This window comes from Lycium barbarum, chromosome 11, assembly GCF_019175385.1.
Source record: "Lycium barbarum isolate Lr01 chromosome 11, ASM1917538v2, whole genome shotgun sequence".
Lineage (NCBI taxonomy): Eukaryota > Viridiplantae > Streptophyta > Magnoliopsida > Solanales > Solanaceae > Lycium > Lycium barbarum.
Window position 1 is genome coordinate 25,992,166 of NC_083347.1, and position 16,266 is coordinate 26,008,431.

A 16,266-nucleotide genomic window follows, 5' to 3' on the forward strand; every position below is an offset into this window, starting at 1 on the left:
CGCTTGTAGAGCTTGAAGTCCCATATCTAGGCCTTGGATGTAAGGCTTGAAATGAGGTGTGCCAAGTAGGATCATATCAAGTACCCAGCAGACTGGAATAAAATTCAACAAAAGCATCATCTATTCCTTCTATATCAGTCCTTGTAACCCCTTGAGAGTCTTTGATATTGAATATCCTATTAGTATTCCTTCTAGTCTTCAACATGCTATGAAAATACTTAGTATTCATGTCACCTTGTGCCAGCCAATGCATTTTGCATTTCTGCACCAAGAACTGCTTTCTTGCCTTGTCCCTGTTTTGATACTCTCTGCGCAGTTGTACCTCATGTTCAATCAAACTTATATTTCTAGGATCAAGTTGCAGGGTAGTCTGACAAGCATCCAACTCCTTCTTAGCTTTCTCAGCAGTCAGTTCCACATCCTTGAATTGTGTTCTATTTAGGCTTCTCAAGGCTGATTTAAGCCTGTTGAGTTTTCCCACTAGTTTGTACATTTGAGTGCCAGATATGTCCCTTTCCATGTTTTCCTTTACCAGTTGTTGAAAAATTAGATCTTGGCTCCACATATTAAAATAATTGAATCTGCCATTATGTGTTTGTTGTCCTGTATCCCAACTGATGATTGCAGGGCAATGATCCATCACTCCCTCATTCCCATAGTGCACCTCTGAGCTAGGTAAGGAGGTCAACCATACACCATTTACTAGCACTCTGTCAATCCTACTATAGACTCTACTCCCATCCACATGCTTATTATTCCAGGTATAGAAAGCCCCAGAAGATTTAAGATCATGCAGAGAGCAGTCCACAACACACATTATAAACTCCCTAACTTCAGCAATAGAGATTGGGCTGCCCACCTTCTCATCCCTATGAAGTACATATCTAGGCCTTGGATGTAAGGCTTGAAATGAGGTGTGCCAAGTAGGATCATATCAAGTACCCAGCAGACCGGAATAAAATTCAACAAAAGCATCATCTATTCCTTCTATATCAGTCCTTGTAACCCCTTGAGAGTCTTTGATATTGAATATCCTATTAGTATTCCTTCTAGCCTTCAACATGCTATGAAAATACTTAGTATTCATGTCACCTTGTGCCAGCCAATGCATTTTGCATTTCTGCACCAAGAACTGCTTTCTTGCCTTGTCCCTGTTTTGATACTCTCTGCGCAGTTGTACCTCATGTTCAATCAAACTTATATTTCTAGGATCAAGTTGCAGGGTAGTCTGACAAGCATCCAACTCCTTCTTAGCTTTCTCAGCAGTCAGTTCCACATCCTTGAATTGTGTTCTATTTAGGCTTCTCAAGGCTGATTTAAGCCTGTTGAGTTTTCCCACTAGTTTGTACATTTGAGTGCCAGATATGTCCCTTTCCATGTTTTCCTTTACCAGTTGTTGAAAAATTAGAGCTTGGCTCCACATATTAAAATAATTGAATCTGCCATTATGTGTTTGTTGTCCTGTATCCCAACTGATGATTGCAGGGCAATGATCCATCACTCCCTCATTCCCATAGTGCACCTCTGAGCTAGGTAAGGAGGTCAACCATACACCATTTACTAGCACTCTGTCAATCCTACTATAGACTCTACTCCCATCCACATGCTTATTATTCCAGGTATAGAAAGCCCCAGAAGATTTAAGATCATGCAGAGAGCAGTCCACAACACACATTTTAAACTCCCTAACTTCAGCAATAGAGATTGGGCTGCCCACCTTCTCATCCCTATGAAGTACATAATTAAAATCACCCATCACTGCCTAAGCCCCTTAAACAGTCCCACATATCAATTCTAATTCTTCCCATAATCCTCTTCTTAGAGCCTGATCGTTGTACCCATACACCACTGTTAGCTGAAACATATTTTTGGTACCTCTATGTTCTACTACACAATGCATCAGTTGTGCTGAGGTCCTAATTATAGTGACATGAAACAGCTGTGGTTTCCATAACAGCCAAATCCTTCCACCAGGATAGTGCGTAAGATTTGTGCTAAAAGACCACCCATTACAAAGATTAAGCGCAGCTGATGGAGCATTTGCTCGCCTAATCTTTGTTTCCAGGAGCCCAAATAGACCTACTTTAGAGTTACGCATAAACAGATTCATTTTCCTCTATTTATCTAGTCTATTCAAGCCCCTGGCATTCCAAAAACCAATCTTATCCATTTGGGGAAGGGGTTTCACCCCCTCTCCTAGTACCTGAACTCACTTCGATTTCCAGTTGACTATCGAACCCCTGCTGGCCCCCATCACCATTCACCACACCCCCAGTACTTACCCTATGATCATGCTCAGCAATGTCAGGAGCCTACAATTGACCCTCTTGACCCCCTTCTGCAGTATTTGGGACTTGTTGCCCTTGCATCACCTTACTAGAGCCAACACCAGTATCCCCAATTGCATAAAATGAGTTTCCTATTGGTATAGCATCCACCGGTTTCTTTTGCACAAGTTTTTGATACCCCCTTCTCATACCTTGTCCCTTCCTATTTCTCTGCCCTTCAGGACCTTTACCCTCTACTACCTTATCAGTAGTATCAGGTGAAGGACCTTGCATTCTCCTGCAGTTTTGTTTTTCATGCCTATAGTTGCCACAATCCCACAAAGTATTGACAACCATTCATACTCGACTGGTTGCATAATGAGTTGCCCGAGTTCATTCTTAAACTTGATCTCCTCAGGATACTTGCCATTCAGCGACACCTCCACTATTACTCTTGCGTACATAAGCTTCTCCTTCATAGTCATAGCCATATTTGCCCTCACTGGATTGCCTATCACCCCAGCAATCTTAGTAAGAGCATTTTGCCCCCAATACTTCAAGTCCAACCCTAGCAGTCTGATCCAGATTGGCACTTGTTCCACCATGATTCTACTCATCTCTATCCCTGCCTTCCATGCCTTTACCACCACTGGTTTTCTATAAAATGTTTGCATACCCCCCTCTAGTGCCTTTGTTCGTCCCTCAACGCTATGAAATCGAACTATAAACATCGCTTTGCTAACATGTGCCACCCTATCCACCCCAAAGGGCCCCAAATTCTCATAAAATAGCCCTCAATAACAGTAATCAGCGGGTTTGACCATAGAACAAAACAAACAGCTGCAGTTTGCTAATAAGTAATTTCCTCCTTCACATCCTCCATGGTTAGCTTAACAGTTGTAGTGTTTAATTTCTCACTCCCAAGCTCAAGCCCCTCAGTACGCGGGGTACCCCCTACCACTGTACTCCACGATTTCAAATTGGGGTTTTGGAATTGAACCCTACCTGAATTCACTATTGTGTCAACTTCATTAGCCCATGACACGTTCCTCGATTCCATCTTTCCCGATGGACTACCCGTTGGTGTGGTCTCACCAGCTCTCAATCGTGTTCCCTGAGCCCCCATGGTAGGTGCTCTAAGTAGTGTTTCATCCAATGGTAACGGGGTTACCCCTTGCAGTAGGTACACACTTTTCATCTTCTTAGCATCCCCTGATTGGGGTACTCCTTTCTCCCCAATTGTCACCAGTTGGTTACCTTGTCCTCCTCGCCCTCTCCCTCCAGTCCGTGCATTCTTTGCCATCCAGATTAGCTGAGAGGAACGCCCATTCTAGAGAGAGAAATTCTAATTCTCACAAAACTTTGGCTCTAATTTCATGATAAATTTTAGTGAATGAAGAGAGCCAATATTGCATCTATTTATATTGAAACAGATACATTAAAGATAAGTATATCACTTTCCAAAAGATAAGTGCTAAGAGCCTAACTAGATATATATGACATATATGGCGTAAGTACTAAGATTGCTATTTAGGATAGGAAGTTCTATGTCCTAGGTGTACTAGTTGGTACTGTATGTTCAAGCAATAATCTCTTACTCCATATTGAATCAATCATCATATATAATCTCTCACTCATTTTCATCAGATAATAATGTTAATTTATTTCACCCCAGGACCCTCCCCAGCTCGAGGTCCCCCCTAAGGGGAGGCCGACCAAGAGCAGGTCACTTTCTTTTGGAGATGGTGTGTAGAATTCTTTTGAAGTGCTCAAGTTGACATAGAATCCTTAAGGTTCCAGGTTGCTTGTAGCCAAGCTCATGAGCAGACATGTCAAATAGGGTTACAATACAAGGATCATTCATCAACTTCATTGGTATCATTACTCACTCCATTTCTTGATCTTCATTTCCTACAAGCACATGAATGTACCCTTTTCGAATCACTTGATGTGTCTCATGATCATCATCACTCCTAACATAATCAGTACTGCAGCTATAGGCAGCAGATAATTTCTTCTCTCTCGATCCAAATGATCTCACCCTTGCCATTATTTTCACCATCTTGAAGAGAAAAAAATTAAACTACTACTGTTAGCTTGTACTTTGAAAACTTGCTTAAGCTCCACTTGTGCCCTCTTGAATATATATACTAATGGACTTGCGGCTTCAAAGAAAGTTAAGTGGTAAAATAAATAATCTTTTTTAAAAGGCTTAATGCATATGCAGCCCCTAAACTTGCTCCCTTTTTTCATTTTGGCACCTCAACTAAGTGTTGTTCCTATTGAACACCTGAACTTGGCCTCAAGTGTGTCTATCAAACACAATCCGACTCACATAGTAGTTTATATGGTGAGTTTCATTTTTTTTAGCCTTGCGCATGAATGTCGATTGTATCCTACGTGGAAAATTCAACTAATTAAAACACCCCACCCATTTCTTTACAGTAGAATGCCAACATAATTGAGCTTTTAATGGCGGGGGAATTGGTGCATGCTACTTGAGTTATATGGCAGTTTTAGTTCAATTTGGTGTAATCCATGGGAACATTAGACTCAAGTTATTGTTTCATGTTCATTATGCAGATTACCTCATGGAGGAGCGAAGAAGATTTTGAGAATGCTCTGAAGAAAGCTGGCTTGCTGTAAGCTAAGTAGAATCCGCTCCCTTTGTTAGTTAGCGGATCTCAGGAGGTGGATGCACTCCATTGATTATATTTTATTGAGTTGTTGCCTTATTAGCCCCACTTTCAAGAAATCCTTTTTTGACTGTGTCTACATTTCATTGAAGCGGCATCAGTAGTAGACTATAAATGATTGCATGTTTTTAGTGATTTGGTCTTGTCGGCTTAGGGTTTTCCACGTAGGATGCGATTGATATTCACTCGTAAGGCTAAAAAAAGTGAAACTCACCATATATGTCATATAAGTCAGATTGTGTTTGATAGACACACTTGAGGCCAAGTTCAAATGTTCAATAGGAACAACACTTAGTTGAGGTGCCAAAATGAAAAAAAGGGACAAGTTTAGGGGGCCACAGATGCATTAAGCCTTTTTAAAATATTGACTCAATTATTTGATTAAGTAACTCCAACCCGAAGATTTTATAAAATTTTACTCTCTCCATTCCAATTTATTACGTAGTTCGACTCAACGGCGGAGACAGAGGGGTGCAATGGCATGGGTTCAATTGAACCCCCTTACCTGAAAAGTTAAAATATGAAATAGGGATTTTATATATATATATATATATAAGTTGTTCAATCTCCTTGGCATAAGATTTTTTTTTTGAATCCCCTTGTTTGAGTTCATGACTTCGCCACCGGTTCAACTTGCATGGAGTTTAAGAAATAAATAAAGATATTTGACATTGGTTATTTTAGACATGTCATAACATCTGTGTGACTATAAAACTTCTCACTAAGGGTAACCGAGAATTTTAAATGAATTAAAATTGTTTTGAAACATATAAATGTATCATTCTGTTTGAAACAAACTAATAAAAAAAATCACATAAACTTGAACAGGCCGGGGGAGTATATATCCTTTTAAGGGGAAAGATCATGGATGCCCCCTCAAACACAAAAAATTACCCGCCCATACCTTCATTACTTTCGTACCCCCCAAAAAAATTAAAATTATTTACCCGAGATGCTCCCAATTACCCCCAGTTATGATACCAACATGGTATATGAATATACTAAGATGGTATTATATAAGATGCTTCAGTCCTTCTCTCAGTCCTCCATGATACCATCATGGTATATAAATATACTAAGATGGTATTATGGATGATCATGTTCATATACTGTGGTGATATCATGTAGAACTTCTTCAGTCCTTCAATGAGACACTCCTCAGGACCATGATACCATCGTGGTATATAAATATACTGAGACGATATCATATAGTACTACTTCAGTCGTTCTCTTAGTCCTCCTTAATACCATCATGATATATAAATATACTGTGATGATATCATGGAGGAAGTAGTTTGGGAGAGGGGGCATGTCGGGTAAATAGTTTTGGGTGAGGGAGTATGGCGGGTAATTAGTTTAGAAGGGGCATGCGGCGGATTTTTTTTTTGGGGGGGGTGGGGGGGGGGAGGGGGTATATATACTCCTTGTTTCTCTCTCTCTCTTAATCGAAAGAGAAAAAAAAAAAGAAATAAAGGAGGAAGAAAAACCTCGACGATGCTTAATTCTTAAATTTCAAATCTCGATTGATTATACTTTTTAAATGCTTTGAGTATTGACCGTATGTATAAAGAAAGCTATGGTCAGGTTGGAAATACTACAAAGATTTCAATCATTAAAAAAAACGATTTTGGTGAATCATGCATCAAGTAAGATGATATGTATTTCTTTATTTCTTGTGTTAGAAGTTTAATCAACTATACATCTACATTGTAAACAGTTTACTCACCTAGGGGTGTACATGGACCGGGTTGGTTCGGATTTTTTAAACACCAAACCAAACCAATGGCGTCGGATTTTTAAATTTATACACCAAACCAAACCAATAAAATCCGAGTTTTTCAACCTCGGGTTTTTCGGGTTTTTTTTTCCGGAATAGTCTTGATACAATACATATAACTTTTACTTCAAATATTTCTGTCATAGTAAGATACACCTATATAATTAAGGTGTTTCTTAAGAAAATAACACAAAATGTAAGAAGAGTGATGACATTGTATTAAAATATTCAACAAAAACTAATAAAATCAGTTAAAATAATATTGCTAATTAACAAGCCATAAAGAAAATGACCATAATCTAAAAATACGAAGTCATGCTAAAATAAGCACGTCTAATAAGTATTAGTTACATGAAAAAGAAAAAAAACTTAAGTTATGTATTTTCACTCTCTAAACTAATTATGCAAAACTAAAGAATAGATATCCAATATTATTGTCATTCCTAGTGGTAAATTAAATTTCTTTTGTTAGCGTTAGTGTTGAGCTGGTTTTGGTTTGAGCTTTATTTGAGTTACAAATACTCATAGGATATAAAACTTATTGACATTCAAAATTCTAAGTTCAAACTTGAATAATATGATAATAGATAAAAAAAACTACGAAAAAATAAAAGAAATATCTATAAATTCCATTACAAATAAATATTTTTATGTATTAAATATTTTAAAAATTGAATACATGTAATGTCGGGTTGGTTTGATTCGGTTTGACTTTTTTTAGTTAAAACCAAACCAAACCAATTATGATTGGGTTTTTTTTCTCAACACCAAACCAAGTCAAACCAAACCACTAATCGGGGTTTTTTTTTCGGTTTGACTTGGTTTATTTTGTACACCCCTATACTTAGCTATCAATAGTCCCTAAAATAAAAGAAAAACAGAAGAACTTGAGATTTTTATTATTTATAGCCACTTCCAAATAGTTTTCTTTTGAGTTAATTAGTTTGATATTGACAAGAGACGTGGACTAGAATATAACAAATAAACTCATGGAGTATTGGACTAAGTGAAGTGTGATTTGAGAACAAAAAAGAGGACTACAACTTGCTCCAATCGAACCCGTCAACTGGTTCGGGTTAACCGGTTCAAACCGGTAACCGGACCGGTAAAATCGGAACCGGAACCGGAACCGGTTAACCGATTATTTATATACCGGTCCAGTTTCAATTTTTTTGGAACCGGAACTGGTAAAACCGGAACCGGACTGGTTAAATCGCTAAAACCGGTGGAATTTTTTTTTTTTTTAATTGTAGCCGTTGGGGCAGCCCAATGGACCGTTGGGCAACGGTCCATTTGCAAAATGGCCGTTGCCAAACGGTCCCAAACCCATTTTTTGCCCCCCCCCCCCAACCCCCCAAACTTTTTTTAACACTTTAACTGTCACGACCCGACTAGGGCCGCGACGGGTACCCGGGGCTAACCACCGAGCACCGCTCGTTCTATTACTGGTCATACTCATTTATGCTCTTTCATCAATTATATTCAAATCATAATCATTAGACAATCGTTTTTCATTTGGAAACATAATTGATTTTATATATATGCGCCCTTCGGCTATCAAAATAATAACATCTACACCATAGTAATATCGTGAGACCATATTACCCACACGTACGTATCTACGAGCCTCTACTAGAGTACTAGACATATGGACGGGACAAGACCCCGTCGTGCCCAAAATACATATACATACATATATATATAGAAGTATAAACCCGATTAGCACCTCCGGAATAATGGAGTGCTCCTGAAAATCTGCTGATAGCTCCTATAAGTCTGCGCCGTCTTCCTGTCTACCTGTGGGCATGAACACAACGTCCAAAGAAAACGGACGTCAGTACGAATATTGAACTGAGTATGTAAGGCATAAATGAAATAAACATGATAGAGAATCATAAGTCATGAGGTGAAGGCAAAACCTGCGCGACCTTTAAGATTGAATGCATTTCATACATATACCACATATACATAATCGTCGTACATGAATCATCATAGTGTATACATCATCATTTCATATAATTCATCATCGTAATACCGTATCTGTTCATACACATATAACATTATCCGTATTCGGCCACGTAGGCCTCGACAATATCCGTATTCGGCCACGTAGTGGCTCGACAGTATCACATACACAATATCCGTATTCGGCCACATAGTGGCTCGACAGTATCCATATTCGGCCACGTAGTGGCTCGACCATATTACATATATCATAGCATGGATCGGTATATCTCATCATTATCATTGTCATAACATACATCTCATAAGCGTATCATAACCTTTCATTAATTCACATATTTAAATTCAAAGACAATCTATGAAAATCACATCATATTCGTAGCACGAATTTCGTATAAGTATCGTATGATAATCTTTATAATCTTTTCGGCTTAGGCTCATCTTTACCATTATCGTTTCTATAGCATATCTCTCACCTTTATCTCATATGAAATCTTCTATGAACATAGACTCATAACTTTGGGGAGCATTGGTCATAGGACATGCATTAAGGCTCATGGACAATCTATAACAATGTAGGGGTGACATAAGGTCGAGAACCCCCGAGTCCATTATGGAGCATTCATAAGCATTATGCCCCACCTTGAAGGAATTAGCATATAAGGTGAGTGTAGCCAATGAACAATATCAATGGATCGAAATGTGGATCATTAGCTTGTAGAACCATAATATTATAGGCCTTAGTATCTTTAGACTTAGACTCATCATCATCATTACTACATTCGTAACATACCTCTTATCTTATCCCATATGACTATTCATGAACATAGGCTCTTAGTTTTCCGGAAAGTAGGAGAGTCATGGAGAGGTAAGGAAAATACTATCATAGGAATCATGCCTTAGAAAGAAGGGACTAGCCTTACATACCTTTGTCGTTTAGCTATTCTATTGCTTGTTCGTTCTCCTTCAATGCTCACGTCTCTACCTTCAAGAGAATTCATGCCGTCGTTAGCTAAGCAATTATAAGAACGGACTACTATTTTTAGGGAAAATTGGGCAGCATTTCCTTTGTTTCTACTACGTTTCCCATATTCTATTTCAGCTCCCCAAACATTCGCAACCATAATCACAATATAGAAACCAACAATCATTATTTATATACATTTAGCAAAATCCACCAATTTCCTCCGATTTCTCCACATTTAGTGGTTTTAGCTTATCGTCACATTTTCCTCATACATCACATTTCATGGTCTAAACATCATTTATAACATACTCATGATCACAACATATCAACGTTCATGGTTTCATTCAACTACCATTCAATAGTGACACTACTCATCCTTCCAAAACTCATTTTCCATGCTTTTCTACAATCCAAGTATCTTAGCTTTCCAATACCTTAAACAACACAATAAAACCATGAAACATACCTTAGATGATGGTGGAACAAGCTTAGAGTTGAATCCTCCCTTTATCACCAAAACCCTTCTTCACCTTCCTCAGGATTTTCATGAAGAAGATGAATCCTACTTGAGTTTCACACACTTGGGTTCATGAATTTGATGTTGTTAATCTTGGTTTCCTTTGATTTTTCTTGTGGATGAAATGTTAGAGAGGGTTCTAGAGGTTTTTAGGACCAAAAATGGTGAAATAATGAGTTAGAAACGAAGTTGGGTCTACATATAATGGTCCAGAAGATTCTGGACTGACACAACATGCGGCACGCTTTGCGAGACGCAAAGCATGCTCTGCGAGCCGCATCTTGGGTCGCAAAGCTTTCCAGCTGACCAACTCTCACTGGCACACTTTGCGGTGGAACTGCGGAGCCGCATGTCGTACTTGCGAGCCGCATGTTGCGCCGCAAAGTGCGTCAGAATGTGATATTTCACCCCGAACTGTCTGTCGTAGAATGACCATAACTTTTGATCCCGATATTCTGTGAGGGCCCACGACCTATGGTTGAAAAGATCTTTCAATTAGCTACAACTTTCATTTCTAGAGATTTTTCCAAATTCCAAACTTATAATGGCGTTTTGGCCCCTCCAAGTCAGATCATCCGAAAATGTTCCCTTAAATCGCCCTTTTGGGATGGCTTATGCCCATATTTGGCTTATGGATCCTTCTTGACACATACTTAAAACTTCATTACCAGTATAAGGGACATTGTAACTCTTCTCCAAAATGTCATTAAGCCATCATTAATTCGATACTCGAAATTCTTGCCCGACACACAACATATACCTTGCTTTCCTTAACAACTTTCGTCTCCTACCTCAAATGTCCTCGAAATCTCATTTAGAATCATTAAATATTATTTATTACTTGTCAAAACATTGTATGCATCATGCCCTTCGTCAGTCAATTCACTGTGCATGAACGAAAAAATTTCCGAGGTGTAACATTAACCCATCCCCCACCCCTATATAAACCCCTCTCCATTTTCATTTTAATCCACACCAATTCACTTTTCTCTTTCTCTCAAATCTCAATCTCTCAATTATAGTTACTTTGCAACAATTAGCCACTTTAAATTTCTCTCAAATAAATATTATAAAGTCTTATTATAGTTTCAATTATTAATTTTGCAATTATAAAATTGTTGGTGGAGTTGGTGATTTTGCAACAATTCAAAGTAGCTTTGTTGGATTTGCAATTTAGCCGCCTTCACTTTGTTGGAAATTAGTCCGGCAATTTGGTACCTTCTTTCCAACTCTATCTTTATTTTTCGCAATTTAATTTACGCAATTTAATTCTAGAAATTTAATTTGTTGCAATTTATTTTCTTGTGATTTATTTGAGTATGATTTAAATTAATTCTATTTAATAATGGCGAAGAGATTTAGACGTGGTGCCAGTAGTAGTGGTATTGTTAGGCATGGGCTTAATGAGGAAACATTTGTGGAAGAAACACCTAATTTACGTATTGATGTTGGTGGAAATCCACTTTTAGATCATGAGGCAATGCAACAACATTATATCGACACTTTTAGTGAAATTGATGATGATGATGATGATGATGAAACACAAGCCCCCGAAAATCCCATAGGAGATACATGTCCTGCACAATCACATACACAAGACAAACCACCTAGAACTCGTAAGCCAACCGCTAAAATTTAGAAATACATGACTAAGGATAGGGAAAGCCAAACAGCTAAATGTACCCTATGTGGACAAGTATTTACTTTTAAGCAAGAAACTAGTAAGGATAGTGGAACGGGTACACTAAATGCTCATATGAGAAAGAAACATATGGATGTTTGGGGAGAGCAAACGGGTTCAAATGTGGGGGTATTCAAATGACGATAGACCCACGAACTGGTAAAATTTTTAAGTATGACAAGAAAAAAGAGCGTGTAGAAATAGCTAAAATGGTAGCTTATGATTGTTTACCATTTTTCTTTCCTTCGGGTTCGGGGTTTGCTACTTACATTCAACGTTGTTATAATCCGTCATTTGAGGGTATTCCTAGAAGTACTTGTAGAGCGGATGTTATAGATTTGTATAAAAAATATAGATTTTATTTGCGCCATGTATTTAATTCTTTAAATTGTAATGTTTCTCTTACCGCTGATTTGGGTCTTAGTCTTAACAAGTTAGATTTTTTTTGCTATTACATGTCATTGGGTTGATGAAAATTGGGTTATGCAAAAAAGAATTATAGCTTTTTTATATGATGAAGGAAAAGGTCATCACGATGGAAAATTTTTAGCGGATTCAATGTTTACTATTATGAGATTTTTTAACATTTATAGAAAAATACTTTGTATTGCTTTAGATAATGCTTCTAATAATACAAAGGCGATTGGTCTTTTAAAAAGAGAATTAAACCCTCCGCTAAAAAATATTTTTCATGTAAGATGTAGTTGTCACATTTTAAACTTAATTGTTAATGATGGTCTTGTGCGTTTTGACGATTCTATTCAAAAAGTTAGAGATGCGGTTGCGTTTCTTTTTGTAATGCTAATAGGGGAAGAATTAGAGATTTTAAGAGTGCTTGTGTGGAAAATAACCTTAGACCTAGGAAAATTCAAGTAGAAATTGAGACTAGGTGGAACTACACTTACATTATGCTACAACAAGCATATGAGTATAGGATTTCCATACAACAAGTTCACAACAAATATAATATTAATAGTGATGATTGGTTAAATTTTACAGATTGGGAAGATGTTAAGGAATGTGTTGAACTCTTAGAAATTTTTTATAATGCAACTCTTGCTTTTTCTAAACAATTCTATCCCACAGTAACCGGAATTTTAGCCTACTTAGCGGAAATAGCTAGAGTTTTATAAGAGTATAAATATAAACCCGGTTATCAAGCGGCTATTTTTTATATGACAACAAAATTTAAGAAGTATTTTTTTTCCATCCCAACTTTATTTATATTGGGTTCTCTTTTAAATCCTTGTTTAAAAGTGTCTTATACTAAAGCATTGGTTGGTCAAATTTATACATTTTTAGAAATTGAAGAGGGAGTTCAACCACCTTTAGCTGAAGCCGAACTCGCTATTGATGACGAGTTTAGAAAAGTTTTTACTCATTATTATAATTTGAAAGAACATGCTACACCCGTTGCTCCACACCCTACTACTTCTCAAAGTAGCAAAAAGGTCTTGTCGGGTTTAAAAATTTTACATTCACATCCAACTCCTTCTTGTAGTGCAAACTTTGATGAATATCACTTTTATTTGATGCATCCAAATGTGGATATCAAGGAACTAGATGAGTTGGACGTCTTAGCATGATGGAAGAAATACAAGGCAAGTCATCCGATACTCTCAAGAATGAGTCGAGATATCCTTACGGTTCAAGTATCAACCGTGGCTTCGGAGAGTGCATTTAGCCAAGGAAGATAACAAATTGGAGACCATAGACACTCATTATCCGGCTTTAGCTTACAAGTACTAGTGTGCATTCGCGATTGGATTAGATCGGAGCGACGCAACCAAAACTTAGAAGCGGAGGAAGGCGAAGAGGAAGAGATTGAAGATTTGATAGCAAGTGGACCGGACCAAATGGAAGACTTTGAAGATATCTCCATGGCCGAATATGATATGGGGGAAATTAACCAAATGATTGAGAATTGGTGATTTTATTATTCTACTATTTCTTTACAACTCATGTATTATTTGCAAGTTAAAAAAAAAAACTACAACTTGCAAATAAATGTTATCCAAGAATGAATAAAATATGTGGCTCATTGAGCCTTCTTCTATTTCCTTGTGTTCATATTTTTACTTATATTAAGTTAGGAATATACATAAAATATACTAAGAATATACTTATAATATACATCTACTTAAATTAAAAACTAGAAAGTTATATACTTGAAAAATAACTAAAATATATTAAGAATATACTTATAATATATAGTATACATATAAATTAAACATTATATATATATATATATATATATATATATATATATATATACACGAATTTATAAACTTAGAAAAAAATTAAGCTATAAATAACTTAAGTTATAATATATAAGTTATAAGTATATATAGTATACTTAAACATATATATATATATATATATATATATAAGTTGTATAACCTAAGTATATTGATATATATAAGTATATTCTTACTATATTTTAGGTATATGTAGTATAACTTAAGCATATAACTTAATATATATATACACACGTATATGATGTATTGCTGACTTGCTGTTAGCCTGTTAGTCAGTAAATATATAAATTTTACTTATAAACTTATATAACATATGTAAATATACCTACAATATACTAATAAATACTATAATATATATATATATACTATACAAAAAAAAAGAGAGGGTTTGGACGTGTTTGAACCGGACCGGTTCCGGTTTCGGGTTTTTAACCGGTAAATCGGAACCGGCCGGTTTGTTAACCGGTTACCGGTCCGGTCCGGTTGAAACCAGTTAACACATTTAGGCCTCCAATAAGAACCTTTTGGTGTACGATAGTACTTTAGCTTTGGAAGTGGTAAAAAAAAAAAAACTTTTGACTATTGGTTTATTTGTCAAAAGAAAAATTAATGTTGTTGAGCTTATAGTGCATTATGTCTTTCTCATCAAGATGTTCATGATCTCTACACTCTTTACTGGTGTATGTCGTCCGTTTTCTTTTTCTATGGAATGCTGAAAAATATTAAGAGATCTAGTCATTTTTCAAAAGTAAATATACTAAAGTATCCTTGGAAAAAAATGAAAGTAAAACATATGAATTTTATTTCTCTAGTCTGTTTTGGAGAATAAATCTGCATTAACTAGAGTGAGGCCTAAATAGTTATAACACATAAATTACCATGCGTTACTAGGAAAACACCAAATGATTATGTTTTGGACATACTTTATCATGCCTAGCTACTTTGGAGGCAAAAAAGACTTTTATGGTCGGAGAATGAAGGGTCAATGGATTATGTCATTAGGTTTGATATCATCAAGCATACTTAGTGCCAGGAATTAGTCATGCCTTCAAAATATAATTAAGAATATATTGGATGCATGATATTGCTTGCATCAATCAATTAAATAGATCGATGTCCGGTGTTAAATATGGCACCAAACATCTGGATCAATCATGTAGTTTGATACTGATAGATGTCATTATATGTACCTTTCTAGAAAATTTGATCACGGGCGTAACTCAACTCTAAAAGCTAGCTTATAAAATGAGAATTGCCTAAATCTACATAAAGGGGCCAACATATTTCTCACAAGCGATATAGGACTTCAACATCTCCCGCATGCCCAGATTGAACATATGGAGCATTGAACATATGGAGCATGAACAATACAATATGAGGCCAACATTGAATAAATAAAGAGTTGGAATGATTCTGATACCAAATTAAAAAGTCATTTATGAAGTTGAGAAAAAAGCTTTGAGCTAGCGCGAGGAACGGCATTAAGAAAGGTAATATCAAAGAGTAAAGAGGGCACATTCCATTGATGAGAAAATCCGACTTTCTTGTAAGGCCCAATAACGTGATATAACTAGTAGATATGTACTATGGGTTATTTTTCTACCCCAAACGTCAGCTGAACCATAAACTGTGCGTTAAATTTGCATAGCGAACATGAGATTTTGAATAAACTCGTACTAACTTACTAAATTGGAATTCTAGCAAAACTTATGTGCCCCACATGTTCAATAAAATGGCATAGATAATATTCTTGACAATTAGCTCTCAGTTTACCCTATTATAATTTTTAGTTCAGCCCTAAGTAAAAAAGTATGAGACGTACATGCGCTGTTAGACATCTTTCATAACTTATGTGATTTATTTAGTCAATTCTAGAAATTACATTAAACGAATTACGAACCATTAGATGTCATGTGGATTGCATTGCCACGTTTATATGCTCAAATCAAATTTAGCTGTGATCACATCCAGACTCAGAAGGGAGAAGAGACCAACCTTCAGGGGCGGAGCCAATGTATTGATTACGGGTTCAGCCGAACCTAATAACTTCGGCCCAGACGTTATATTTGTCTTAAGAAAATTATTGAATATGTGCAAATTATTAATCTAGAACTCAGTAACTTAAAAGAACTAGAATTCCG

At 36.6% G+C, this 16,266-nt stretch overlaps 2 protein-coding genes across 2 annotated transcripts; both read right to left on the minus strand.

Moving 5' to 3' along the window:
- Positions 1 to 76: 76 nt before the first annotated feature.
- On the minus strand, positions 77 to 817 carry LOC132619609 (uncharacterized). Its single transcript, XM_060334460.1, has one exon. The coding sequence runs from the start codon at positions 815 to 817 to the stop codon at positions 77 to 79; it is 741 nt and encodes a 246-aa protein (XP_060190443.1).
- Positions 818 to 934: 117 nt separating this feature from the next.
- On the minus strand, positions 935 to 1,756 carry LOC132619610 (uncharacterized). Its single transcript, XM_060334461.1, has one exon. It carries the CDS (start codon positions 1,754 to 1,756, stop codon positions 935 to 937), a length of 822 nt encoding a protein of 273 aa, XP_060190444.1.
- Between the last annotated feature and the right edge of the window lie 14,510 nt (positions 1,757 to 16,266).

Bases quoted from the DNA above. Each gene is read 5' to 3' on its own strand.
- LOC132619609 (XM_060334460.1), bottom strand. From the start codon at position 817: ATGTGTGTTGTGGACTGCTCTCTGCATGATCTTAAATCTTCTGGGGCT.
- LOC132619610 (XM_060334461.1), bottom strand. From the start codon at position 1,756: ATGGGTGATTTTAATTATGTACTTCATAGGGATGAGAAGGTGGGCAGC.